The sequence below is a fragment of the Brienomyrus brachyistius genome, chromosome 23 (genome assembly GCF_023856365.1).
Source record: "Brienomyrus brachyistius isolate T26 chromosome 23, BBRACH_0.4, whole genome shotgun sequence".
Classification (NCBI taxonomy): domain Eukaryota; kingdom Metazoa; phylum Chordata; class Actinopteri; order Osteoglossiformes; family Mormyridae; genus Brienomyrus; species Brienomyrus brachyistius.
The window spans coordinates 564,252-588,465 of record NC_064555.1 but is presented as its reverse complement, the minus strand read 5'-3'; the positions used below and the strand labels follow the sequence as shown (position 1 = coordinate 588,465).

General features: G+C 46.3%; 3 protein-coding genes across 7 annotated transcripts; 2 read left to right on the top strand and 1 right to left on the bottom strand.

The window, feature by feature from the left end:
- Positions 1-68: 68 nt before the first annotated feature.
- Positions 69-2,744, top strand: mrps18b (mitochondrial ribosomal protein S18B). Of its 2 annotated transcripts, none has more exons than XM_048992594.1 (8): positions 69-107; positions 500-599; positions 952-1,126; positions 1,367-1,464; positions 1,780-1,848; positions 2,085-2,151; positions 2,281-2,340; positions 2,426-2,744. In XM_048992594.1, the coding sequence occupies exons 2-8, from the start codon at positions 516-518 to the stop codon at positions 2,620-2,622; spliced, it is 750 nt and encodes a 249-aa protein (XP_048848551.1). In that variant the 5' UTR covers positions 69-107; positions 500-515; the 3' UTR covers positions 2,623-2,744. The 2 variants fall into 2 exon arrangements, with proteins under 2 accessions (XP_048848551.1, XP_048848552.1); XM_048992595.1 differs by having other exon boundaries at positions 87-127.
- A 427-nt stretch (positions 2,745-3,171) lies between these two features.
- abcf1 (ATP-binding cassette, sub-family F (GCN20), member 1) lies at positions 3,172-14,669 on the bottom strand. Of its 2 annotated transcripts, XM_048992586.1 has the most exons (27): positions 14,449-14,669; positions 13,574-13,620; positions 13,358-13,432; positions 12,969-13,092; positions 12,475-12,509; positions 12,211-12,309; positions 11,100-11,159; positions 10,582-10,677; positions 10,340-10,414; positions 9,936-10,034; positions 9,776-9,862; positions 9,138-9,260; positions 8,772-8,872; positions 8,217-8,302; positions 7,906-8,045; positions 7,272-7,420; positions 6,734-6,817; positions 6,449-6,573; positions 6,205-6,317; positions 5,445-5,616; positions 5,044-5,118; positions 4,820-4,890; positions 4,642-4,674; positions 3,934-4,102; positions 3,767-3,831; positions 3,600-3,672; positions 3,172-3,461 (listed from the first exon to the last, which is right to left on the bottom strand). In XM_048992586.1, the coding sequence occupies exons 1-27, from the start codon at positions 14,504-14,506 to the stop codon at positions 3,295-3,297; spliced, it is 2,601 nt and encodes an 866-aa protein (XP_048848543.1). In that variant the 5' UTR covers positions 14,507-14,669; the 3' UTR covers positions 3,172-3,294. The 2 variants fall into 2 exon arrangements, with proteins under 2 accessions (XP_048848543.1, XP_048848544.1); XM_048992587.1 differs by lacking the exon at positions 11,100-11,159.
- On the top strand, positions 14,647-24,098 carry c23h6orf136 (chromosome 23 C6orf136 homolog). Of its 3 annotated transcripts, none has more exons than XM_048992591.1 (7): positions 14,647-14,794; positions 16,368-16,616; positions 17,415-18,101; positions 18,207-18,295; positions 20,356-20,556; positions 21,493-21,562; positions 21,950-24,098. In XM_048992591.1, exons 2-7 carry the CDS (start codon positions 16,518-16,520, stop codon positions 22,091-22,093), a joined length of 1,290 nt encoding a protein of 429 aa, XP_048848548.1. In that variant the 5' UTR covers positions 14,647-14,794; positions 16,368-16,517; the 3' UTR covers positions 22,094-24,098. The 3 variants fall into 3 exon arrangements, with proteins under 3 accessions (XP_048848548.1, XP_048848545.1, XP_048848547.1); XM_048992588.1 differs by lacking the exon at positions 14,647-14,794 and adding an exon at positions 15,322-15,539; XM_048992590.1 differs by lacking the exon at positions 14,647-14,794 and adding an exon at positions 15,323-15,462.
- Positions 24,099-24,214: the final 116 nt, after the last annotated feature.

Here is a 24,214-nt window from a genome sequence, read left to right as displayed (position 1 = left end):
AATGACGTCACTGGCTCGTCCTAGAAAGCGCGTGCGCGTGCACGACCTTGCACTGTCCTGTCAAGGGTGCAGGGGAACGCGGCGCCATTATAAGCTGCTGATGTAAAGTTAGTCCATGCATGTGCATGTATGTATAAGCTTGTGCATATAACATAGGAAACATGTCTGTCCCGTAAAAAAGAAAACAGGAATCTTCTTTAATTACTAAAGTATTCTTATATTACACTGTCTAGTTCCGTTTTGCATTGTTATTTTTGTGATCCCCCCATAACTGACACTAATTTCAGTGATCACGTGCTTTGTAACTCATACGCTGAGGGAAATTTAAAAGTAATTAATTACGGATAATTTATAAGAATAGAACAATTATTTACTAATTCCAGTATAATTTCGATATACTATAATAATAATGGACATGCAGACTATTTTCATAAACTCTACATTAGCCAGTTCACTTTTAACTTTAACCTTTACTTTCCCTTCAACTTTAACCTTTCAGCTGAGTGGAAGACAAAATGGCAGCGCCCTCACTAAGCATGTTAAGTCGGGCTTTCAGTCGAATTTCTCCTGTTGTTTTGCAGTGTATTCACCAGACTGAGGTATCGTGGCTGAAAGCTAATATAAAATATGTTAATGTCGTTCACCGTTAGATGAAAATCGTAGCTAAAAGCCTTCTTTTTTGTATTGTTTTATATTCCAGTGTTATTATGTAGCATTACATAATTAAATGTGTAACAAATGGACATACATCGCAGTTGGATTATGAAAAAAAAATCCTGTTCATTACCGACTGTGCACATGCTTCTTAATTGCTCGTAAACTGCATCTTCTGTTGGGGTTTATGTTGACTCAGTCATTTTAGAGTCCGTATTAACCTGCCGTTTTAGAGTGACTTGCAAGCACCTCTTCATTCATCTTTTTTAAAAATGTATATGTTTTCTTTACTGGTAGCTTGCTACACGGCGAACCCTTGTCTCCACCTGGTTCCAGCCAGCATCTGTTCACCTACAATCAAATCGCTTATTGTTTACTACGGTGTCAAAATACGAAAAGAGTGCTGATGTCGACACCGAAGAGAGATCATCTCGCTACAAGGAAAGACCGTGGGATTATCTCGAAAGTGAAGGTATTGTGTTGGTGGTCTCATTTAGTTAGTACCCAACGATTAAAAGTGGCCACATTACTTCATCCTTGTCTAGATTGTTTTTTTGATTGACACCCTGAAGAAGTATGATAAAACAGTCATGCGAGCTGTAAATGGGGTTGTATGGCTTTTATGCAAGATAAGTTTCATCATGTTAAACAGATCACCTTTTTGATCCTAATCTCCAACAGGAGGCTACAGCTCTCTTTTTTCATTCCACAGAATACGCAGAGCGTTATGGATCCAAACCAGTGTGGTTCAACTATCGGAGGAACCACAAAGGCGGCATTCCACCTCAGAAGACGCGCAGGACTTGCATTGTGAGTCTGCTGTTTGCAGAGAGATGGATGTGTAAGGATGCATCTTGGGAAACAACGGGCTGCCCTTGGATTCACGCTTGACTGTGTGTCTTAATGCTCGTCCACCATGATTGTTCATCCAAAAGGCTGAATTTAATCTTTATGATACAAAGTACAGCTTAGTTATTTACTCTATCACTACACTAAGGAGCTTGAAAATACAACTAGGCCTCAAATGGCAGCTGTATACCATTGTTGTGAATTACAGATGCTGTCCCTGTTACTATTAGTATTATGCATGTGAATTATTGCAAGTAATGACAATACTTATTCCAGAGGGGAGATAAGATCTGTGGAAATCCATGTCCAATTTGCAGGGATCCCAATGTCATCATCCACTATCAGGTTGGTTACCTTTACAGGTGCTGTTCTTATAGCGTAATAATAATAGCTGAAGTGTGATCTGGAATTTAAAGATTGCATTTTGAAATATTAAGAATGCTTTGTACAGACCCCTTGCTCAGTTCCTTTATATGAACATAAGACTCTGTATGTAATAGTTAGGTCCATGTAGGCTGTGATGTGTTGCATGTACCCGTGAATGTCTGTTGAACTCTGCTTGCCTCATTGTCCCTTCATAGAATGTGATGTTACTGCAGCAGTTCATTCATCCTCACTCTGGGGAAGTGTACGAACACACCCGCACAGGTAGAGCGACCCCTCTGCAGGGTCATTCACGTCCCGACTGATCAGTCTAATGGTGTCATTGTAATGCAGTGACGGTTTTGTGGAGGATGCGACACAAGTTGACAATGTGGTTTTTGGTCCCTGTGTTAGGCGTGTGCATGAAACAGCAGAAACTGCTAAAGAAAGCAATTGACTCAGCCAGGGACCACGGTAAGAGATCTTTGGGTGTAGAAAAAAGTAAACCAAGACAACTAATGAGGAAGAAGCAATGATCCAGTTAATTTCTTTCTCACAGGACTGCTACCCTTCCAAGTGCCCTTTGTTGACTACTCAGGGGAGGACTATTCCAATTCCCATGATGCAGTGGGTTGTACCCCATCACGCCCATCCCTGACTGCTGATCAGCCTTGGTATCCATGGTATCTAGCACAAGCAGATGAGCGTGAGGTTGCCAAAGTGAAGAAGATTTACAAGGCTTACCTGAAAAAGTGATACTGGGCTCAGTTCCATTAAAAACGTCGCCTGTTAATGGCTGCAACCTTTTGTCTGTGTGTTAAGATATTGTGACCGTTTAGTGAATGTTACAAAATAAAATTACAGAAACAAGTGTAAAAGCCATTGCTTTATTTCTGTTTTCCACCTTATTGAATATGAATTTCTAAATGTCAAGGAAATATGTTTAAATACATTTGAGGAGCCATTGCTAGCAGCGTGTTAACTCAATATGCTTTAAGGCAGGGGTGGCCAATCTTATCCACAAAGGGCCGGTATGCATGCAGGTTTTTGGGATAACCTGTAGGTCAGCTGTTCAAACCCAGGTGTGAGGACTCTTCAGCCAATCAGTCCTCTAATTAGTATTCTACTTACGTAGTTACAGCAAAATCCTGAACAACAACAACAGCCCCTTCTGGATTAGATCGCCCACATGTGTTAAAGGAGCACAACTGGGCAATCTAAGTTTAGTCTGTGTCTATGCCAGGGTGTCCCCAAACGCCTCTCTCCCAATTTTCCTTAAAGGACTTGATGTACTCCAGCGAGTGGTCAGTTCAGGAGCTTTATTGGTCGAGAGGTCACAACAATGCATGCCCAAGCCCCACCCCCGCATTCACACGGTGTAGTATGTGCTTGATTTGGCCCTCGATTCTGCATCTCCCCTTAGCCCATTCATTCCTTAGACTTGTGAGCCAGTGTCTCCCCCAGCGCCTCCAGGACTTCCCGCTTGTAATCCTCGAAGTCCCCATCAATCTGGTTAATGGTACGGTCCTCCACCACCCACAGCTGGCACTGGGTCTCAGTGATGAGCCTGGCATCATGGCTCACGATGATCACGGCTATAGGATAGGAGAGCGGATGCAGGTGACCAGGACAGCAAAACACCGCTGTATGCCTGCACAATGGCACTTACTCCAACAACAACAACAACCTGTTAAAGAACAGAATTGGCATAGGTGTTCTACTGAAAGCCTTACCTCCTTTATACTCATTGATGGCTTCAGATAGGGCATCGATTGACTCAATGTCCAAGTTATTTGTGGGTTCATCCTAACAAACAAACAAAGAGGTATGTCAGCTATTATGATTGATGCCAAAGGACAACGTTTTAGAATCTCAGACAACTAGACTGGAGAAGACCAACCAGGATGAGGACATCGGGCTGCCGACAGGCCAACTCCGCAAACACCACTCTGGCTTTCTGACCTCCTGGAAACACACAGGGCGGGACACACAAGTCATGCAAAGCCATCCCAGCATCCCGCAAGGTTCTTCATTGGCCCACCATCCAAGGTGAGACCAGCCAACTACCTGACAGCTTGGAGATCTGGATTGTGTGCGCGTGACTCTCCAGGCCGAATCGCCCTAGGCACTTCCTGCTGTCCTGGTAGGGCAGGTTGAAATTCCTCTGGAGGTATTCTGTGGCAGATTCCTCCATGTTCAACTGGTCGGCATATTGCTGGTTAAAGAAGCCAACTTTCTGCAGGGAGCAAATGAACCACCTTAAGATCTTTGTTAAAGCGCAACATTCCATGTCCATGTATTCCTCAAAACTCTGAAGTAAATGGAACAGTAACCCAGAAATAATTCAATTCTTAGTAAATTCTGGATGAACTTTAAATGATCAGTGTCTGATGTATCCTGTGTACTCTGAACAGATTAATCAATACTTGTGCGATCTTACAGTGGTCTGAACTTACTTGTGTTTACATACAGAAATAGATTTATCCAACTTAAAAATCACTGGGGGAGGGGGGGGAAATCATAATTGACCTAAAGCAAAATATACACAAACTTGCATTTTTAAATTTTGACATGATCTTTTAGACACTTTGGATTTGAAATTAAGGTCAGACTGTCCCAGGAACAACTGAGGCTTAAGTGCTTTGCTCAAGGGCCCGACAGGGACATCACTGCCGACTCTGGGATCTGGACCAGTGATGTTCCGATTATGGGCACAGCGCCCCAGCTCCCTGACCCACACACGCTGCCGCTGCCGCTGAACATGCCGACACTTACCAATCGATGGTTCTTTCGCATCTCTCCTCGAGTCTGCAACACAGGACAATCCACATCACAGCTGCTCTCACAACACAGCAATAAGAGAACATGACAGCAAACTTCATTTGTGCCCAGAGGGGTTTACTAAAGACGCTACATTCCCCACAGGGTCCGAGAGGCATGAAGACAAACTCACAGGAGTCAGTTTGCCAGTTAGCAGCAGCAGCAGAGTACTCTTCCCAACTCCATTGGGTCCAACTATGCAAACTGGAGGCCAGCGACAGAAGAATGAAAATATTCATTTTTCAGGCTAATATAATTTACATGATCATACTTAATCAATGCATATATGTGCACATATATAAACATCTCAGCAATGAAACAGAGGCAGTGGGTTAATTAGAGAGAAGACTCGCTTACTCCTAGAATCCATGTCGATACCAAAATCCACGTTTTTGAACAAAGACTTCTGACCTTCGTAGGTGAAGTCAACACCTGCAACAAACAGACAGACCGACGCAGCCACGTTTTTGACACTGGTTGAAAGACAAAAAAGCGGTTTGGAAACTGGCTACAGTGGATAGCCGTAAAACGTAAACAAAGCATTCAGTGCCAAATGTTGCCAACCAGCTCCCCCTTCAGGGCGCCTGGGACATTGCACCACTGTGCCCACGTTTAGGAGCTTTAATCCCTTTGTCTAAATTTAGCGTTAACCAAAAATGCCTGTAAAATTGTTTGACTGAAGTTGTGTTCAAAACTATAGGGGTCGCGGAGATTCCCCTTGTTGCTGTGGGAGGTGGGGTGGGGGCGCCGCGACTCACTGTGCAGCCCCAGAATCGGGGGAGACAGCGGGGGTGGGTCAGGGAACGTGAACTTGACAGTGTACTCTCGGGGTCTCTTCAGCAGCTCCATAGCCTCTTGGCTCTCCTCCTCTGCTCCCTTCTTCTTCCCTTTCTGCTGCTTCCGTGTCAGCGCCTCCTTCGTCTGCTTCTCCTGAAACGCGCAGCGGGGGTGGGAATCAGACAGCCTCACGCAGACAGGAGTGCTCGCCTCCGACAATGGATGCCAGTCTTAGCCATTCACAGACTCGCATGGAAAATAAAGGCACACGCGGTAACACTTTACTTAAAGCTCTCATCTATAATGCACTATAGATACCCTCATAATGCATTAAAATTGTCAGTATAAGAATTAATAAAGCATCTTCTATTAAGCGTTACAAGCCATTATAGTGATGATTATAATGCTTCATAAGCTCCAGTGAAGCTGTCATCTATAACACACTACAGATACATTCATAATGCATTATAAGTATCAGAATAAGATTTAAGGACACTTTATTCTGCATCATGAAGGTATCTGAAGTAAATTATAGATGACAGATTCATAGCGCATTCATAATGCATAAGAAATGTCTATAATGTGTTAAGCCATAAATATCTACAGCTTTATGAATGCATTATAATGTTTTCTGAATGTGTTAATAGATTGTTATAGACATGGCATTCATAGAAAGTGTTACCGCAAACGCTTTCATAAAGCAGATATGAAATGAATATCTGCTGGTGGTGGGACACTCACAGCCTGTTTGGTGGATTTCCCTCCAGCCTTCAGGTCTCGGAGCTTCTTCTCCTGTTTATCGTACTGTTTCTGTAGCTCCTTCTGTTTCTGCACATACATCTTCTTAAAGGTCACTGGAGGGGAAAAGATGGTCATTATCTGATGCTTGTATGGCTACAGAAACAGCTGGCCAAGGCAGCAGAACAAGCAGACAGACACGTCGCCTCTCACAAATACACCCATCGTGTCAATTGTAGGGACTCACGGTAATTGCCCCTGTAGTAATACAGCTTCTGGTTGTCCAGGTGGATGATGTCAGTACACACGTCGTCTAGAAAGCTCTGGTCATGGGACACAATGAGAAGGGTTTTCTTCCATCCTTGTAGGTAGCTGAGGACAAGCAAAGGGTCCAGTGAGAAGCAGTGAGGGATGTTGGTTGGTAGAGCTCAAAAAAAAAAAAAAAAGAGCAGGGTGGAGTTAACATGACAGCAGGGACTGTTCCGGAAAGAACCACAGAACAGCCGACACGCAATGACAATGTGACAAGTACTTGTTGAGCCAGATGACGGCGTTCAGGTCCAGGTGGTTGGTGGGTTCGTCCAGCATCAGCAGAGTTGGCTCCATGAACAGTGCTCTGGAGGAGAGAGCATAACCTCTACATCCATCTGCTAACATGAAGGAGCAAGCAGTAGGCTGGATCCTCCGAGGGATACATCAGTCCGGATAAAAGGAACTTTCATTCAGTGTCAGGAACTTAATCACACTATTGCCATATTTTTCATCTACCACGGTATTTTCATTTGCTGAAATTCATTATGGAGAATCCCCAGGTTTTATCACCAACAAGTTTTCATCATGTTGGAATAGCTTTGCTTTTAAAAATATTTTCAAAATATATATTGGTATGAAAAATTAGATACCACCCAAGCTCAGCTTCAACAAATTGTTATCAGCAATAAGCTACGGATGGAGGGGCCATCCAGTCATCCAGCCGTTGTATGACTGGCATCTTTACCAAGCTCAATTGATTTAGGCGGCCAGCTGTAGATCAAGGTGAGGTCGGAAGTCATGTGGGTGCGCAGACCCACCTGGCCAGGGAGACCCTCATCCGCCAACCTCCAGAGAACTTCTTGGTGGGTCTATTCTGCATCTCGGGGGTGAAGGAGAGACCCGCTAGGATCCTGCGGGCTTTGGCTTCGGCAGCGGCAGCACCAATCACTCGCAGCTCCTCGTACACCTGAGAGAGAGAGCGCGCACTGAGGATCACGGAGAGAGAGCGCACTGAGGATCACGGAGAGAGAGAGAGAGAGAGAGAGAGAGAGCGCACTGAGGATCACAGAGAGAGAGAGCGCACTGAGGATCACGGAGAGAGAGAGAGAGCGCACTGAGGATCACGGAGAGAGAGAGAGAGCGCACTGAGGATCACGGAGAGAGAGAGAGAGCGCACTGAGGATCACGGAGAGAGAGAGAGAGCGCACTGAGGATCACGGAGAGAGAGAGAGCGCACTGAGGATCACGGAGAGAGAGAGAGCGCACTGAGGATCACGGAGAGAGAGAGAGCGCACTGAGGATCACGGAGAGAGAGAGCAGGATCAAAAACCAGAACAACTTAACACAGTGCTTATGTTGTTTCAAAGAGAAGCGAAGGAGGTGGAGATGCAGGGTGAACTGGACAGCACCGCTACGGGACGGGAGAGGGCAGGACTGCTGCGCCTCCCTTACCTTCTGCAGCCTCTCGCTCACGCTGTCCTCGCCCTTCTCCAGAAGGTTCTGCAGCTGCCGCTCCTCCTCCAGCAGCTTCAGCCTGCGGGTGTCTGCCTTCAGCACGGCCTCCACCGCTGGAGTGTCATCCGCAACCACCTCTGCAAGAGGGCGTGAAGAGGTCAGGGCACAGCCGATACCATGTCACAGCGACCAGTGATGGCACAGAGAGCGCTCTGGAATGTTCCGTGTTTAGCCAAGGTCTTTTTCCAATTTTCGTCTATTTCATTCGTAACGTAAAATGGGAATCAAACACACACTCAGAGCCTTACCCTGCTCGCAGAGCAAGACGTCTATGTTGGGAGGGATGCTGAGGGCTCGGTTTGCGATGTGTTTCAAGAGAGTGGTTTTCCCTTTGCTGGAAGAATGACGGAGAGAAAGAGGGAGACAGAGAGAAATCAGTTACACACTCAACTGCAGAACCTTTCATACCAACAAAAGCATAATAAAAGACAGAGAGGAAACATAAATTATCAAGGCACACAATATTAAACCAGAAAGCAGCTAGAAAGCTAGACTTGCAAATAGGGTTCACAGAGTTTCACAGCTGACTGCTCATGTGTCCGAGAACATTCTAGTTTTCAATTGTGAGGAAACTTAATCCTACCCCCCTTACTCTCCAGGGGTTAATAATCTTTCAACATCATATGTTCCAAACTTTTTCCAAGTAAAAATATTTCGGTCCAGTCAACATGGCCGACTGAAAAGATCATTTGAAGCTCAACAGGCTTCAAGCTGCTGAGAGTGCAGTTATAGGACTCTCCTGGGATGTCCTCTATCACACCGACGGGACAGGAATGCTGAGGGGTGGCAAAGGGGACACTCACCCGTTGGGCCCGACCAAACCATACCGCCTTCCTGCCACGATCAACAGGTCGGCATTGACAAACAGCTCTTTCCCATGGGCAGATATGCTGAACCTCTCCAACTGAGAAAACATAGCATGTAATGATCACCCAAGTCCTGTGTGGAGCAGACGCCAAAACTATTCTGAAGCAACATCTTCACTCTCATGTGCTGTGTGTCACACACTTTCATACAATTAAGCCAAAGGAAAAACCATCCGTCCTGGTATGTTACTGCAGAAGCAGCCCCCCCCTCTATGGCTACACAGTCTCTAAACTAGGATGCTTTGGTTTGCATTTTTTTTAAAAAGCATCAACCAAAAATAGGTTTTAAGAGCAGGGGCTCACCTTGATGTCGGAGGCGTTCTCCAGCATGGCCTGCCTGGAGGACAGCTCGGCCTGGGACACGGAGAAGTCCCCCTCCGCCGTGCTCTGGGCTCGCACGGTCGCCACCTGCCTCTCGTACTCCAGCTGTGCGGAGAGCCGGGGAGAGGGATCACACCCACCCCCACACTGCACTGCATGTAGGCTGCAGAGATATTCTTCAATCCGAAACAAACCCCAAACAAATATCCTAACATTAATCTATTTAGTATGTCTCTATTCCACTCCATTATGCTGCTCTTGTCTTATATCTTCTTTACATGCATGGGGATCCTTGAGTCCAGCCCCCTGTATTGCACTGTCCTATGTTGCAAACTAAGCACTTTGAAAACCCTCCCCCAATAGTTGTGTGCTGCGCTTTGGTCCTGGGGGAACCCTATTTAGTGCCACAGTACACCTGTATATGGATGGTATATTAATAAAGCTCACTTGGCATGACATAGCAACTCTCCAAACATGGATCCAGCAAGAAATTTACCCAAACTTCTTCAAAGACGGGTCCCTTCCTGCATGCATTTTCCCCAAAGCACATTTCACAGCCCTTTGAATATCTGACCATGGTTTAATGGGCTGGACAACCAAACAAAGCCCAGGGTTTTCACCTGTTTCTTCTTCTTCTTCTTCTCCTTTTTGCTCAAGTTGGCATAGGGATCAACAGCCTCCTCCTTCCCCTGATCATCATAGGCGTCCTGACAGCAGCAGACAGACGTTACAGGCGCCATGTTGGGTATCCAGTCATTCGCAGGAGCAAACACGCTGTACCTTACACACGTCCTCTCCCTCACTCTTCTCTTCATCCTCCTCCTCCTCATCCTCCTCCTCCTCCTCCTCCTCTCGCCGTGATGGTTGGGTGGCTTTCGCCTGCCGGGTGACACGAGTTTGCTCTCAAAGTGCATTGTGGGATATCGACAGGCAGAGAGCTACACCGCGGTGCTCCTGGCTGGCATCACACCGCATCCCAAAAACGCCAAAACCACCTACCTGTACCTTAGTGGGTCTCAAGTGACCATCAGCCGAAGGCGACTTTAAAAGCTTGACGTAAAGTCAACGCATGAGAGAAACAGGCCGTGCCAAGGCAGGGTTCGGGTTAGGTTAGGGTTAGGTTTGGGTTAGGTTCGGGTTAGGTTCGGGTTAGGTTCGGGTAGCTCTGTTTGAACCCGACTCACCTTCTGGTTATCCTGCTTCACCTTCTTCCCCCGCTTCTCCTGTTTGTCTTCCTTTTCCTCATCCTCGTCCGATGCCTGTAAGGACCAGAGCCCATCTTATAGGGACCATAATTACATTCTATAGAAATGGAGCTTCCCAGGCAAGATCAGGACCCACGAAAAACCAGTGGAGGATCCAATACAACACAAGCGGGCTGAAAGAGCATGGAGCTGGCAGAAGCCCCCCCTGGACCGCCGCTCACCTTTCCTGGCTTTGGAGCTGCTTTCTTGTTCTTCTCAGTTCTCTTTTTTTCATCTTCATCCTTCTTTTCTGACTGCTCTTCATCGTCTGAAGCTTCCTGGTCATTCCAAGTGAGAAGAGCCCCTTACAGCCTGTCCCTCACTGTACGACGATGCTTGTTACCATAATTATAGCAATATTCAAGGTCTGAAATCAAACCACCATGTGTCCAGACTACAGATTGGATCAGACTGCAGTGACCACCCCAGGATTACAGCATCAGTCAATCACCTTGGCGTCAAACTAAGTGTGCTCTGTGTGGGGCACTTAACATGAATTTGGCAAGTGTTCAATTTCACGATCTTTATTGACAAGTTTCTGATTGGATAAGAGCAACAGTCCTGTTCCATTAATAAGAAACATTAATGGATGGAGAGGAAAATGTACCAGGGAAGAGGCAGGAGGGATCTGGGGGTAAGAAAGGAAAAAATGGGAAGGAGCAGAGGGCGGCTGGGGTGGGGGGGGCAGTTTATTACCCACTTTTATTTTCTTGGCCTTAGCTTTGTCCTTTTTCTTCTTTGCCGCCTTCACTCCCTCATCCTGCGTCACACAGACAGTTTCTTTATACGGCCACAGCCCGTGGAACTGAACCCCCGCATTACAGTTCCGACAGGGAAAGCCCGTCGCCTCTACGGCACCCAGAAGGCATGCAACAGATAATTCACAGAACTGGCGTGGAGAATCCCGAGAGATTCCCTGGCTTAGAAACACCAAGCTACGAGATGGGATGATGGACAGAGACCGGCGGCAGTGTGACGAAAAGTGGAAAGGACAGGGAGAAAGGATGGGGAGAGGATGGGAGCAGCAACTGAGGAAGAGCACGAGGGGAGGGGCACTGACAGGACGCAGAAGCAGGGACATACGTCAGGGTTTCAAAATCCGGTCCTCAGGGACCCACAGACCGTCCACATTTCTACCAGAGCTAAGAGGGAGTAAAAATGTGGACTGTCTGGCAGGGAGCTCGGAGGGAGCAAAAACATGGACTGTATGCAGGTTCGCGAGGACTGGATTGAGAAATAGTGAGTTACATGATTAATGAAGACTCACTGCAGTGTTAATGACACGCTGAACACATGGGTTTCATTTCAGTTAATAGTGACAAGGAGCATCTGGTTAGAATGTCAGTGATGGGGGGAGAGAGAACAAAAGGTTTGGCTTTTCACATATACAACAAAAGCAGATGTGGAATCAGCACCAGGACCATAACGAAGAGCTTATTGCACAGTGATTTGACCCATATTTTTCTTTTTGGCTCATACCTGGGATGAAACAAAGATGTGAGACGAGCCATGGGGCTTGGAGGCTAATTATAAAACTCACAAGACATCCTGATTGGGACATCCCTGACCCAGGGAAGTAGCAGGGGCCGGCCAATGAACACACTGCTACCAAACAGAATGGAGTGAAAGGAGCCAAAGACAGGCGATGCTATTGGATCGTCAACCATTCAACCTGCTTCCCATTGGCTGCTCTGTCAGATACTGCCAGACTAAGTCACACAGTTATTACCAGTAAACCATTATCCCACTAAATTCTGGATCCAACACTACATGTTTCCCATCTCCAACATCACCCATCCATCAGCGCTGACCTTGCTGCTCTTCATCCCTGGTCTCTCATCTTCCTCCTCTTTACCAGCATCATCCTCGTCGCTCTGTTCCTGACTCAGAGCAGCAAATATATTCACGCCCTGAGGTACAGAACAGCCAGAGATGAATTACCAAACTTACCATACGCTCACAGCAACACCCCTGATGCTCCCGTGAGGTACAGTGAATGAGCTTAAGAGTAGCACGGTCTGCCCCTTGCACAATACAGCCGCCAGCACGGCACAGCCATCTTTCGAAAGGTTCACCTTATTTTTCTTGCCACCTTTGTTCTGCACAACAACTAAAAGGGAAACAGGAAAAACAAAAGCTTACATCAGGCTTTTTCAGATCAGTGCTGCAATTAGCCAACATCATTAAACACGGACAGCAACATTTTCACAGAATATTTTCACTAATTTTTCACTAATAAAAAAAAAACTAACAAGACAGAAATGCAGTTCTGTAAATATGACGCTGTATGGTGATTGAAAGTGAGAGAAAGAGAGAGAGAGAGAGAGAGAGAGAGAGAGAGGAAATAATGCTGCTTCAGTGATAAACAAGATCCCAGTGAGAGAAGTATCTTCCTATATACAAAATGGATCAGGCCAATAATCAGAATGACACCACAGGTCATACAAACATGAAGGAACCTCGTCTTAGGAAATAGTGATGCTGTTTAAGGTAGAGAAGCTCTTCTGTAAGATTTCTTCTTCAGAAATGTGTCTGCATCATAAACAAATACAATGATCATTTGCTTTACCGTCATCTTCCTCATCATCGCTGGGCTGCACTGATAGCTTTTTGAGTCTCTCCATGACCTCGTCATCTTCCTCACCACCATCCCCACCTCGGTCTTTTCTGCGATCCTTCTTTTTCTTCTGGGGCTGGGATTTATGAAGCAGGGCACAGTCACATAACAGGAAAACTAAATAGACAGTTTTGTTAAGCCACACTTGTGTGTGTGTGTGTGTGTGTGTGTGTGTGTGTGTGTGTGTGTGGGGGAGGGGATCTGAAGCTGGGCTATATTTGTCCAGGAAATATTTGTAGACAAAGAACTACATTTCAGGAGTCTGCTTTTCCCAGGTTTTTCACTCTACAGGAAAAGGCAAGATCACATAACACATATGTGTGGGGGGGGCTGCTTCATACCTGCTTTCCATGAGTTTCCTTAACTGCAGGCTCTTCCTTCTCTTCTTTGACATCTGAAGCCAATTCCTCAAAGAACTGAGACAGGCATAGAAAACGTGTGTATGAACAGTTTTGTTTCAGATAAACCCAGGTTGTTTAAAAAAGTAATACAATCACAATAACTTACCTGAAAATGTCAACCTGAAAAGAAAACGCTTCTATAGTAAGAGTACTTACTGATTTCTTTGCCTTCTTATCTTTCTTGCCCTTTTTTACAGCTTTTTCTACAAGGACAGATTGAAGAATCAATCCACGAATTAAAAGTGCTTCAACATGGAAGAAGTTACCACATCATCTTTCTCTGTACAAAGTACACAAACGACATGCAGCACCGCGCTCCACACCTACTGGGTTGTGGGTTAAAACTGCAGCTGTGCTCTGAGTTTTAATGTCCGCTCTTTTTTGCGTTTGTTTCCTCTGGGTACTTCACTTTCCACTCGAAGTCATGCAAAAACATGCAGCTAGGCTAACTGGATATAAAGTATGATCGTGTGTGTGTGTGTGTTTAAATTAACAAGCTGGTACCCCATCCAGAGTCTACCCCAGTCTTGTGCACTGTGCTACCTGGGATAGATTCCAAGCCCGATAAACTGAAAGATGGATGGATGATTTTATCAACACTAAAAGGGCAGGAGATAGCAAAGGAATGTGAACCATATTACAAAGCGACAAGCACCTCTATCAGGTTAAGTTAGTAAAATGAGTGGTAAAATAACATGCTAAAATTAACCAGTGTCTTTCTTTCTATCCAGCTCATCGATGAGTATATATTATGATATCGGTTCAGTTTTGATAGCTGGCTAGCTAACTCGCCAGAGATCGTGATGTAATTCTGTGTAACAGCCATCCAATAACAAGTACTTCTACCAGAATAGCTCAAGGCTGCCAAAAACCAATACATATGTAAGTAGCCGTGACGTAAAACATATAAGGGCTATTTGTTTTACTCTTTTATATGCGTAACAAAAACTGTCAACCCATAACAAGACATTATATGCTAAAGAGATGAGCAAACTGCTGGTTAAAGAATACTACGTGTGATCCAGCGTTACCTGCCGGCGCAGCTTCGTCTCCCTCCCATTCTGGCACCTCTTTCGCTTTCTTGGGCATTTTCGTCTTTAAACTTAAGCAAAAACTAACAATTTATTGTGTGATGTTAATAAAATTACCTAACAATTGCCTCAACGTATATTACCGGGCAGGCAGTCAGTCAGTCACACATGCGGCCTGATTTTTTTCCGGCGTTAGCTACTACAGAGTTTCGAGCATTCTTAGAAGACCTCAGAGGTGCCTTCATATATCACAGCGCCACCAACCGGCCGAGAGGACTGTCCTGTACAGCAACGATGCCACAGCATGACGTTATAATTTTCATGGAAATAACATTCTTAAGGCCAGGTAAATCTATAATTTTTTCAATTATTATTTGACTCCAGTCTGTCTTGAACAACCTATCAGCTCTTTTGATTAGCTGTAGTGTATCTACGAATTATGTTAGATTGCTTTGTCAATTTTATTAAATGTTGTATTTTGACCCTGTATTGTGACAGCTATATACTTACGTAATGTGAGATTACAATAAGAAGTTAAATTAATTAAATGGAACGGGATAAGCAAGTATTTAGTAATATAAATACCTGTATACCCCATTTGGAAAACGTACTTGTGCAAGTTTCCTGTGCACAATATAATCACCACAACAGTCATACTGCAGAATGAAACGAAAGATTATCGCATTTTCTTCAGTCCCATGCGCAAAATAACTGCAGTCCAAAAAACTTTCCAACCAGCAGTGAAGCGATTTTGTAATTCCATGTTCTCCACCGTACAGGATCTGGTTGCTGCTTAGCCAATCAGCTGCAAGCCGGTCGGCGTGCGCGAGAAGAAGGGCACGGCTTCTGCGTTTCATTTTTTCCCCCCGGAGACATATCGACGCATGCGCAGTGCGGCGCTCGGTCGGACAAGGGCACAGAGATGGAATGACATTTAGTGCAACATGAACTGCGACTTTTCTATTCGCGAAATACGAAGCGATAAATGTGCAGCATGGGCAACACTCTATGGAGGTGAAGCTCTTCAATACGTTAAGAGCTTTAGATTAAGAGCTTTAGATCGTAGTCGATTTTCTGTTGGCGGTTGACAGGTATGTGGTTAGTTGGCTAAGCTATTTTGGTGCATATGGATGGGTTTTTTTTTTCAAAAGAATCGGCTGCTAGTTGACCTCTTTGGGTGCTATAGTATACTTGATTTGGGAAGTTTCACACTACAAAATTTGTCTTTTATGAGGCTTCATTTATGGCTGCCTGTAAACAGCAGACTGCTTTAGCTAACAGCTAGTGGTATAACAGGTAGGGGATACCAGTGCGTGGCTGGCTGCTTTGCAAATACGAAACTACTATTATAAGCGACTTTACAGTGCCGATTGTACAAAGCAATTGTTTATCCGAAATCTGTATTGCCCGACGAGCTCATTCACACTTTTTGTCGCTTAATCCGTAAAATATGTTGAGGATTGGGCTGTTGGACGTTAATGTTACAGGCTACACCCTCACGTTGACCAGCAAATTAAACTCCAAACTTTGTGTAGTATAAAACACAAAGGATTTTATTCCTCCCGGACCATGCGTCTATTCACATTTAGTTGCAGCTTATTCAGTTAGGGACGCAGTTGGCTGGACTTGAGCCCAAAGAAGACAGAATTCTAGATGCTTCTTGGTTTGGATGTCTGGCTGTTAGTATGCAGCAGTGTGTTCAGCGTTACAGAGATCTGGACTTTGGATTGTGAGTGACAACCAATAAAAGTTTCTAGTTTTATTGTGAGATGTTTGGAGGGGCAGTGAAATTCGTGTGCCACGGTTACTGAGGAGGGGACAGGACAATAGGACAAAAAGCAGTGCAATGTAGGACAAATGTAAAAATTGCTATAGAAACATTGACGGTTCATTCCCCCTTTTCTTCCCATGTTTGCTAGAGTATTGAAGAAAGAAGAGTTAAGGAAGTGAACAACTTTTTTTTTTTTTTTTTTGTTATTTTCCCCTCCTCCCCATGTAATGGCAACAGAGTAGCTGGCCCTGTCTTTGGACCTATCAGTTTGCTGGGTTTTCCCCTCTCATTGAGCTGAATGGCTTTGTGTAGAGGGGGTATTGCCTTTAGGGTGGGCTGTGGGAGGAGTCATGGCTGCCGGCAACCAATCAAGCGACAGTGCTGGAGTCTCAAGCAGGTATGAGACTTTGCAAATGATCAGTAACTGCCTGGTTACTTAGGGACTCCTGATAAAACTACACCATCCTCCCAGGTTTTAGACGATTCGCTATTTGATACCTTTTAAAAGTTATTTCTTGTTTTTATATTTTATAAATTTTCAGAAGTATATTTGTGCGTATAATTAAATATATGTAAAATAACTGAATATTTCCTTGTATATTGGACAGTCTTATTAAATCATACAGCACTGAATAAACTAAAGGACCACTCTGTTTTTTAAAATCTGCATTTTTAAATCCTGGTTTAATCCTGGTTCTGCTAGCTACACTGTGAGTCCGGCTGCTTCCAGGCTCAGAGTTTGAAATGTGAGGTAGGAGACACTGGGAATCACCAGAAACCAGCCAGGTAAAGAGCAGGAGCGAATTTGTAATGCTAAAGTTATGCTAAACTGATTAGACAGTGTGTCATAAATCAGAGGATGACATCAAGTGACTTTCAAAGGAATGGGAAACTAGTGGTATGAAGTGCACTTATAGGACAGTTCAGGACAGGCTCCTAGAAGCAGGACTGAAGTCCCATAAAGCGAGGAAGAAGCCCTTCATCAGTGAGAAGCAGGGAAGAGCCAGGCTGCAATTTGCAAAAAAAACTATTTATATTTTACACAGGCGCAGACCCATAAATTGAGAGATTAGTGAAACTGAAAATTTTGCTGTGGTCTCTTAATTTTTCCAGAGCTGTTTGTCATGTTATATGCATGGTTCCTTCTATAGTGACTCAGTGTTCCCGTTGGTACCTTGTATTGTTCGTTTTGTAGGCCCTGGATCTGCAGTTTAACGGACCCTCCCGACCAATAAGCAACATCTGTTTGGCACTCGCTCCCTCAAGCTGCTCGCGCCGTGGGCAAGCTGGCCGCCTTGCGTTTGAGCCGCCGCTTGTTCGCCGGTCACCCGCCGGCCGCCCGACCCGAATGCTCATCCTGGAGGAGGACTGGGAGAAGGCGGTCAGCCTGTGTGTGCTGCTGGGCCCCGGAGACTTCCAAGGCCAGCGAACTGTGGTGGCAATCCCAGTGCTGGCCCCCAGCCAGCTCGGCGAGCTCTTAGCTCTGGGGTCTGGAAAGCGCGGAGGGATCTTTCTCCCTTTAACCACCGTTGACGGAACCAGGGAGGATGACATTAATGTACGAGGAGAAGTCAGTGACAAGGAGGAGGCAGGGAGGGAGTCTTTCCGTAGCTCCTTTCGGACAGAGAGCTGTCCTGCCCCCTTTGTGCGAGGGTCCCCATTCTATTGCTTCCATGGCTCATTCACGGAGCCTCTGTTCAGTTATGAAGATAAATCAAGCCTGGGGATTGGGCTGCAGGTGCAGGCCTCAGGCCTCAGTCTGTCGCCTCCTGCTGCTCACTATAATGACTTGGAAAATGGAGGAAGAGAAGGGAAAAGCGACCAACGAGAGAGGGAGCAAGAAGAGAAGCTGGCCCTTATGTACGAAGCATTGAGGATTGAGGTGAGAGAAGGGGATTGTGAGAACGTGTGTTACACGTGGATAGATTATCACTGCTGCTGGAATGACGTTTGTTGCAACAAAACTGTTATTGTTGTGCGTTCGCAGTTGCCAAGTTTCTTTATGAAGCGACACAACTATGGGTTGTACTCCGAAGATGTGGAGTTCATTAATGGGCTGCTGCGCATGAAGACGAGGTATACAGCCGTCGTTCACCACGGGTCGCGTAGCGGACTATTAGCACATTAGCATATTTCCAGTTAAACGACACGGGCGTGCTAACACTGGGCAAAAAGAGTGGGGGGAGGGAAGAGGGAAGCACAGATGGAAGAGGGTGTGTGGCATTGTGGGTAGTGTCCCCACAGATGGAAGAGGGTGTGTGGCATTGTGAGTAGTGTCCCCACAGATGGAAGAGGGTGTGTGGCATTGTGGGTAGTGTCCCCACAGATGGAAGAGGGTGTGTGGCATTGTGGGTAGTGTCCCCACAGATGGAAGAGGGTGTGTGGCATTGTGAGTAGTGTCCCCACAGATGGAAGAGGGTGTGTGGCATTGTGGGTAGTGTCCCCACAGATGGAAGAGGGTGTGTGGCATTGTGGGTAGTGTCCCCACAGATGGAAGAGGGTGTGTGGCATTGTGGGTAGTGTCCCCACAGATGGAAGAGGGTGTGTGGCATTGTGGGTAGTGTCCCCACAGATGGAAGAGGGTGTGTGGCATTGTGGGTAGTGTCCCCACAGATGGAAGAGGGTGTGTGGCATTGTGGGTAGTGTCCCCACAGATGGAAGAGGGTGTGTGGCATTGTGAGTAGTGTCCCCACAGATGGAAGAGGGTGTGTGGCATTGTGGGTAGTGTCCCCACAGATGGAAGAGGGTGTGTGGCATTGTGGGTAGTGTCCCCACAGATGGAAGAGGGTGTGTGGCATTGTGGGTAGTGTCCCCACAGATGGAAGAGGGTGTGTGGCATTGTGGGTAGTGTCCCCACAGATGGAAGAGGGTGTGTGGCATTGTGGGTAGTGTCCCCACAGATGGAAGAGGGTGTGTGGCATTGTGGGTAGTGTCCCCACAGATGGAAGAGGGTGTGTGGCATTGTGGGTAGTGTCCCCACAGATGGAAGAGGGTGTGTGGCATTGTGGGTAGAGTCCCCACAGATGGAAGAGGGTGTGTGGCATTGTGGGTAGTGTCCCCACAGATGGAAGAGGGTGTGTGGCATTGTGGGTAGTGTCCCCACAGATGGAAGAGGGTGTGTGGCATTGTGGGTAGTGTCCCCACAGATGGAAGAGGGTGTGTGGCATTGTGGGTAGTGTCCCCACAGATGGAAGAGGGTGTGTGGCATTGTGGGTAGTGTCCCCACAGATGGAAGAGGGAGTGTGGCATTGTGGGTAGTGTCCCCAGAGCTTCATCGGGGCAGAGGGACGTTGCCAGACGTGCGCCAAGAATTTGCATGTAGCACTCAGACAGGGACATCGATTTGTGTACAGTTACTGCTCTGCTCAAGGACAAATCTAGTGAAGATACCAGCTTAAAATCATAACTAGTACATTTCAAGTCAGTTTAGCCACAACAGAGTCACCCCAATAATATAAAAGAATAATGCAAAAACAGAGAAAGGGGAAGGCGAAGAAAGGAAGAAAGAAGAACAGTTGACAACAGAGGACATTTGAAACGTGCAGTTTGGGGCAGCAGGTTCAGTGTCTGTGTAGCTCTGCATGGATGTCGAATCCCAGGCTTGCGCCCCTTTAAATGCTGCACCGTAAACAGCACCCTGCTTAGCCTTGGGTTTCCGGAGTGGAACCCAGACAAACACAAGGGGTGCATTGTGTCTCCCAGATGGGCCTCCAGGGTACAGTGGCTCAGCATCAGTATGGTGCGCATGTGTGTATATGGGGGGGGTCTAGGTATACATTACATTGTGGGGATCAAATGCCACCAGAATGTGATAAAAGCCTGTTATTCTAATTATTTCAGTGTCCACAAGGGGAAATTCAATTAAAAAATAATCTGTGAATGCAATCAAAAAACTAAATATGCATGGATGAATGTATGGTCCCCACAAAGATATGAGTACAGGTCTGTGTCTGTGTGTGTGTCTGTGTGTGTGTCTGTGTGTGTGTCTGTGTGTGTGTGTGTGTGTGGGGCACTGGGTGCTTTGGTTTCATCAGTGCATCGCCCCTCCCACGAGAGCCTGAGACACTCGCTGTCCCCCCTCTCTTGTCCCCCCCCTGTCCCTGTCCCTGTTCCCCCCCCCCCCCCCACTCCCGCAGGGGCCGGTTGGTGTACCAGCTGACACTGACACTGTGGCAGCTGCTCTGCCGCCTCTACATGGCCGACGTGCGACTGGAGGTGCTGAAGCTGACCAAGCACAGCGAGGACGGCACAGTGCGGGCGCGCTGGAGGCTGCGGGGGCAGCCCTACCACCTCATGCTGCTGTACTTCTACAGGCGGGACAAGGCCCCTCTCTACAGGTACCACCCACTGGAGCGGTTAAGTGTTTGTGCATGTATATGTAACAGTATACTGTACTTATTTTTCCTAAATAGCCAAGATATGTAGAGACAGTACAAATTAAAATTATGATAAAAGTACAGTAAAGCAAATGCACGAATGTTTTTGCTATCAAGAGTTCTGGGTATTATAATTTAGATATGTACTGTACCGTTATATATGTACTGTACCATGATATGGCTGGCAGCACAGTCACTCTGTTTACACCAGTTATACATGGTGTATTATGGGTATTACAAGTTAGACATGTACTGTACCATGATACGGCTGGCAGCGCAGTCACTCTGTTTACACCAGTTATACATGGTGTATTATGGGTATTATAAGTTAGACATGTACTGTACCATGATACGGCTGGCAGCGCAGTCACTCTGTTTACACCAGTTATACATGGTGTATTATAACTTAGACATGTACTGTACCATGATACGGCTGGCAGCGCAGTCACTCTGTTTACACCAGTTATACATGGTGTATTATGGGTATTATAAGTTAGACATGTCCTGTACCATGATACGGCTGGCAGCGCAGTCACTCTGTTTACACCAGTTATACATGGTGTATTATGGGTATGATAAGTTAGACATGTACTGTACCATGATACGGCTGGCAGCGCAGTCACTCTGTTTATACCAGTTACATGTGGTGCACTATAGCTGCTTCTGTCTGCTGTGTTCCAATCCGATCAGGATTTTCCGGCTCCATTTTGCTCTTGTAGGACCTCAGACGTATATGCGTTTGGACATCAGCCTTATTCCTAAGATTCCATAAGCTCTTTGAAAAATGTGCCCCAGCGCAATTAAGCGCATTGCTGTGTGAGACATTGTGTCCAGCAGAGTTCTGTAAGGTTTAGGCTTATGGTGCCTTGTGAAATTCGCTGCCTTTGGCCTCCACAGGAGCTACGATGCCTTCTCCACGTTCTACGTGGGGCCAGACGGACTCATACACCGTCACAGGGTGGACAAGGTAAGACCAGGGACCTTTCTGGCTTTTTGAGATGAGCGCAGTTGTTCATGTAGGGACATGGGTGTACCTCACTGTCATCTGTGACTGAGATCTGATTTATTTTTCGGGAATAGCTGTGTACCCGCACATGGACTTGAAAGGTCTTGAAATGTCCTTGGATTGATTAGATAGTGATTTGTTACTCAGCTTGACGCTCTGGTTAAGTTGCATATCTTGCAGAGATCTGATTTCTCTGCTGGAGTGAACTTCAGGATCCCTGCTGGTCCTGCCATGGGTGTATCTGCAGGGCGACGCCCCACGCTTACAGAGTCGCGCACAAACAGAGTCTCGCCCCCTTGATTTTTCCTGGCCTCTCTGCCACAATTTCACCCCTGCACTCTTTCCCAGGTGATGCAGGTCCAGCCCCCAGTCCTCCCCCGAATTACGTCGCTCCTGACTGGCGCCTTGGTGGCCCTGGGGGTCCAGGAGCACAGACCTGCCCTGAATCTGCTGCCTTTCCTGCTGTCCTCTCTGCGCCTGGGGAGGCAGTGAGGCCCGTGGGGGCCAGGAGGCAGAGAGAGAAAGGGGGACACGGTGGGAGACAGTGGGAGCTGGTTAGAGAGACACTCGTCCACATGAAGTCAAAGATCAAGGTCCCGATGTAAATGGGAGTGAAGAGGATCCGATTATGGGCTGAAAAATGTAACTCCGACTGCAGGAACTCGCTTGTCAATCCCAGCCAGGGTGTGCAGAGGGGCGTGGGAATCGGTCCAGCTGCGTTCATGGTCCCACGACACCAAGGTCCGTGAGGTCTCAGTTTGTTACGGCAGTACCCCCCCCCCCCAAAGAGCATCGGTACCGTCTGGCTGTCAAACTGCGCTCTCGAGGGCCCTTTGCGAGTCGCATGGGTCCCCCTAACATGTGCCGGCATGTGTGTGTGTTCGTGCACGTGGCCCCCCCACCTGGATTAGCATTCCTTGCGATTCAGAAGCTGTACCGGGAATAAACGTTCTGCACTAGACTCTGGCTGCTGTGTGACGTACGACACTCTGATGTGTGTGCCGATGTTCTGCTGTACACTCGTCATGCTGGGCCCCCCCTAGAACAGCAAGTGTCGCTACCACTGGGGGGTTAGGAGTAACGGAACCAGAAATTTCTCTGTAATATTTTTATAGCTAAAATGCAGTATATTTATTAACTTCTTCAATTCTTAGCAAATGAACTCACAGTTAGCAGTAGCATGCTAAACCAAAGCAAAAGTTTTGGAGAGGGAGGACAAAATAGCTTTGCCTGTCTTAAAATGTAACATTCTTACAGCCAGGGGGCAGCAGAGAGCTTTATCGTCAATGTGTAGTGAGAGTGTAATGAGTACTGTTACTATGTCAGAACAAATTTTTTACAAAATTGATTTAAATTTTTTTTTTTCCGCTTTTCCTGCTGGCTAGTGCTGCATTTTTCCTTAAATCTAATCCGGTAAACCATTCTGCAATCTTGTCGTACCAGGACTGGACCCAGACCTCAAATGTGCAGGGTTGAGTATCAGACACTAAATCACATGCTTTTCTGGACTGATTATCGCGAGTTGTGATGAATGGAGACATTGGGCTGACCGTTCATAGGTCTGAAATTCTGTTTGGACCTCCAGTGTCGCCAGTCATTCTAAAATTCCCGTGATCAGCTGCCTGAAGCTCTCACCAGTACATGGGCCAGGCTACGGATTATGGATGCAGAACTTCAGAGATGTGCCTTCAGCCAGAATGGGCCTAACAGACAGGTGAATCCCTGATTTCAGTTGTGCCTGGCAGCCTGGATAGAAGTCTCTAGAACCGACTGTGTTTTTGAAGGTCTGATCAGACCAGCCTTTATGTTGTGAGAAATGGTCTGAGGTGGCATGAACGTGAAGATGGCTGTCACAAGTAAAAAAAATATGCTTGATCAATCTCCAGATACATTTTACCGTATTTAGTGTTGTTCATTCATCCAGTCTTAGCTGTTCACGTCTCCATTTAAGATTAAAGGCAGTTCAACTTCACTGACAGCTGTGTATATGTTCAGGGCCGAGTCTGGTTCGATCAAGTTATTTCGGAGTATAAAATAGGAAGCCACTGTGTTGAGTGAGCGTTAGTGTCTGTGTTATCTTGTAAGTGCAATAATACACGTGACATGAACCAGTGTCCAAGGCACCTTAAGGCCACCGAAGACCAGATTGAACGTTCATGGAAAGCCTCACCCTCACCTAGGACACTTCCTGGAGGTGTGTGGGAAGAACGGATGTAGACTGATGATCAGAAGCTCCTTGTTAAAGCATCATACTCTTGCCGTTTAAAGCATGACCACTTTGCACGGACCAGCAACTGAAGAGGTAGCACTTAAGGACGTAGCACTTAAGGACCTGGATGCTTTTATGTTAGGCCTGAACTCAGAGAAGGGGCACCACTGTTTTGCCACATGAAGAGCACCCCCTGCAGGAAGTGTGCGGATGTACGTGTCGATATCTAAGATGCCGTGAGTGATTACCTTTGGGTAAATGTTTGAGCAACTAAATATTGTAAAACAACTGTCTGGTGTCATTCTTGATCATCTGCCGCCGCCTTTCCTTCCACAGGTGCTCCAACTCTTATTTTAATAAAATGTGGTACAACACATTTAAATAGGCTTGATAACTTAAGGGAG

Excerpts from the sequence above, each read along its gene's own strand:
- mrps18b (XM_048992594.1), top strand. The coding sequence starts at position 516 with ATGGCAGCGCCCTCACTAAGCATGTTAAGTCGGGCTTTCAGTCGAATT. Across the intron at positions 2,152-2,280 it reads GTACGAACACACCCGCACAG|GCGTGTGCATGAAACAGCAG; the intron begins GTAGAGCGACCC and ends TCCCTGTGTTAG. Across the intron at positions 2,341-2,425 it reads TGACTCAGCCAGGGACCACG|GACTGCTACCCTTCCAAGTG; the intron begins GTAAGAGATCTT and ends TCTTTCTCACAG.
- c23h6orf136 (XM_048992591.1), top strand. The coding sequence starts at position 16,518 with ATGGCTTTGTGTAGAGGGGGTATTGCCTTTAGGGTGGGCTGTGGGAGG. Across the intron at positions 20,557-21,492 it reads GACAAGGCCCCTCTCTACAG|GAGCTACGATGCCTTCTCCA; the intron begins GTACCACCCACT and ends TGGCCTCCACAG. Across the intron at positions 21,563-21,949 it reads ACCGTCACAGGGTGGACAAG|GTGATGCAGGTCCAGCCCCC; the intron begins GTAAGACCAGGG and ends ACTCTTTCCCAG.
- abcf1 (XM_048992586.1), bottom strand. The coding sequence starts at position 14,506 with ATGCCCAAGAAAGCGAAAGAGGTGCCAGAATGGGAGGGAGACGAAGCT. Across the intron at positions 12,310-12,474 it reads AAGGTGGCAAGAAAAATAAG|GGCGTGAATATATTTGCTGC; the intron begins GTGAACCTTTCG and ends TCTGTACCTCAG. Across the intron at positions 4,675-4,819 it reads TAACTGGCAAACTGACTCCT|ACTCGAGGAGAGATGCGAAA; the intron begins GTGAGTTTGTCT and ends CCTGTGTTGCAG.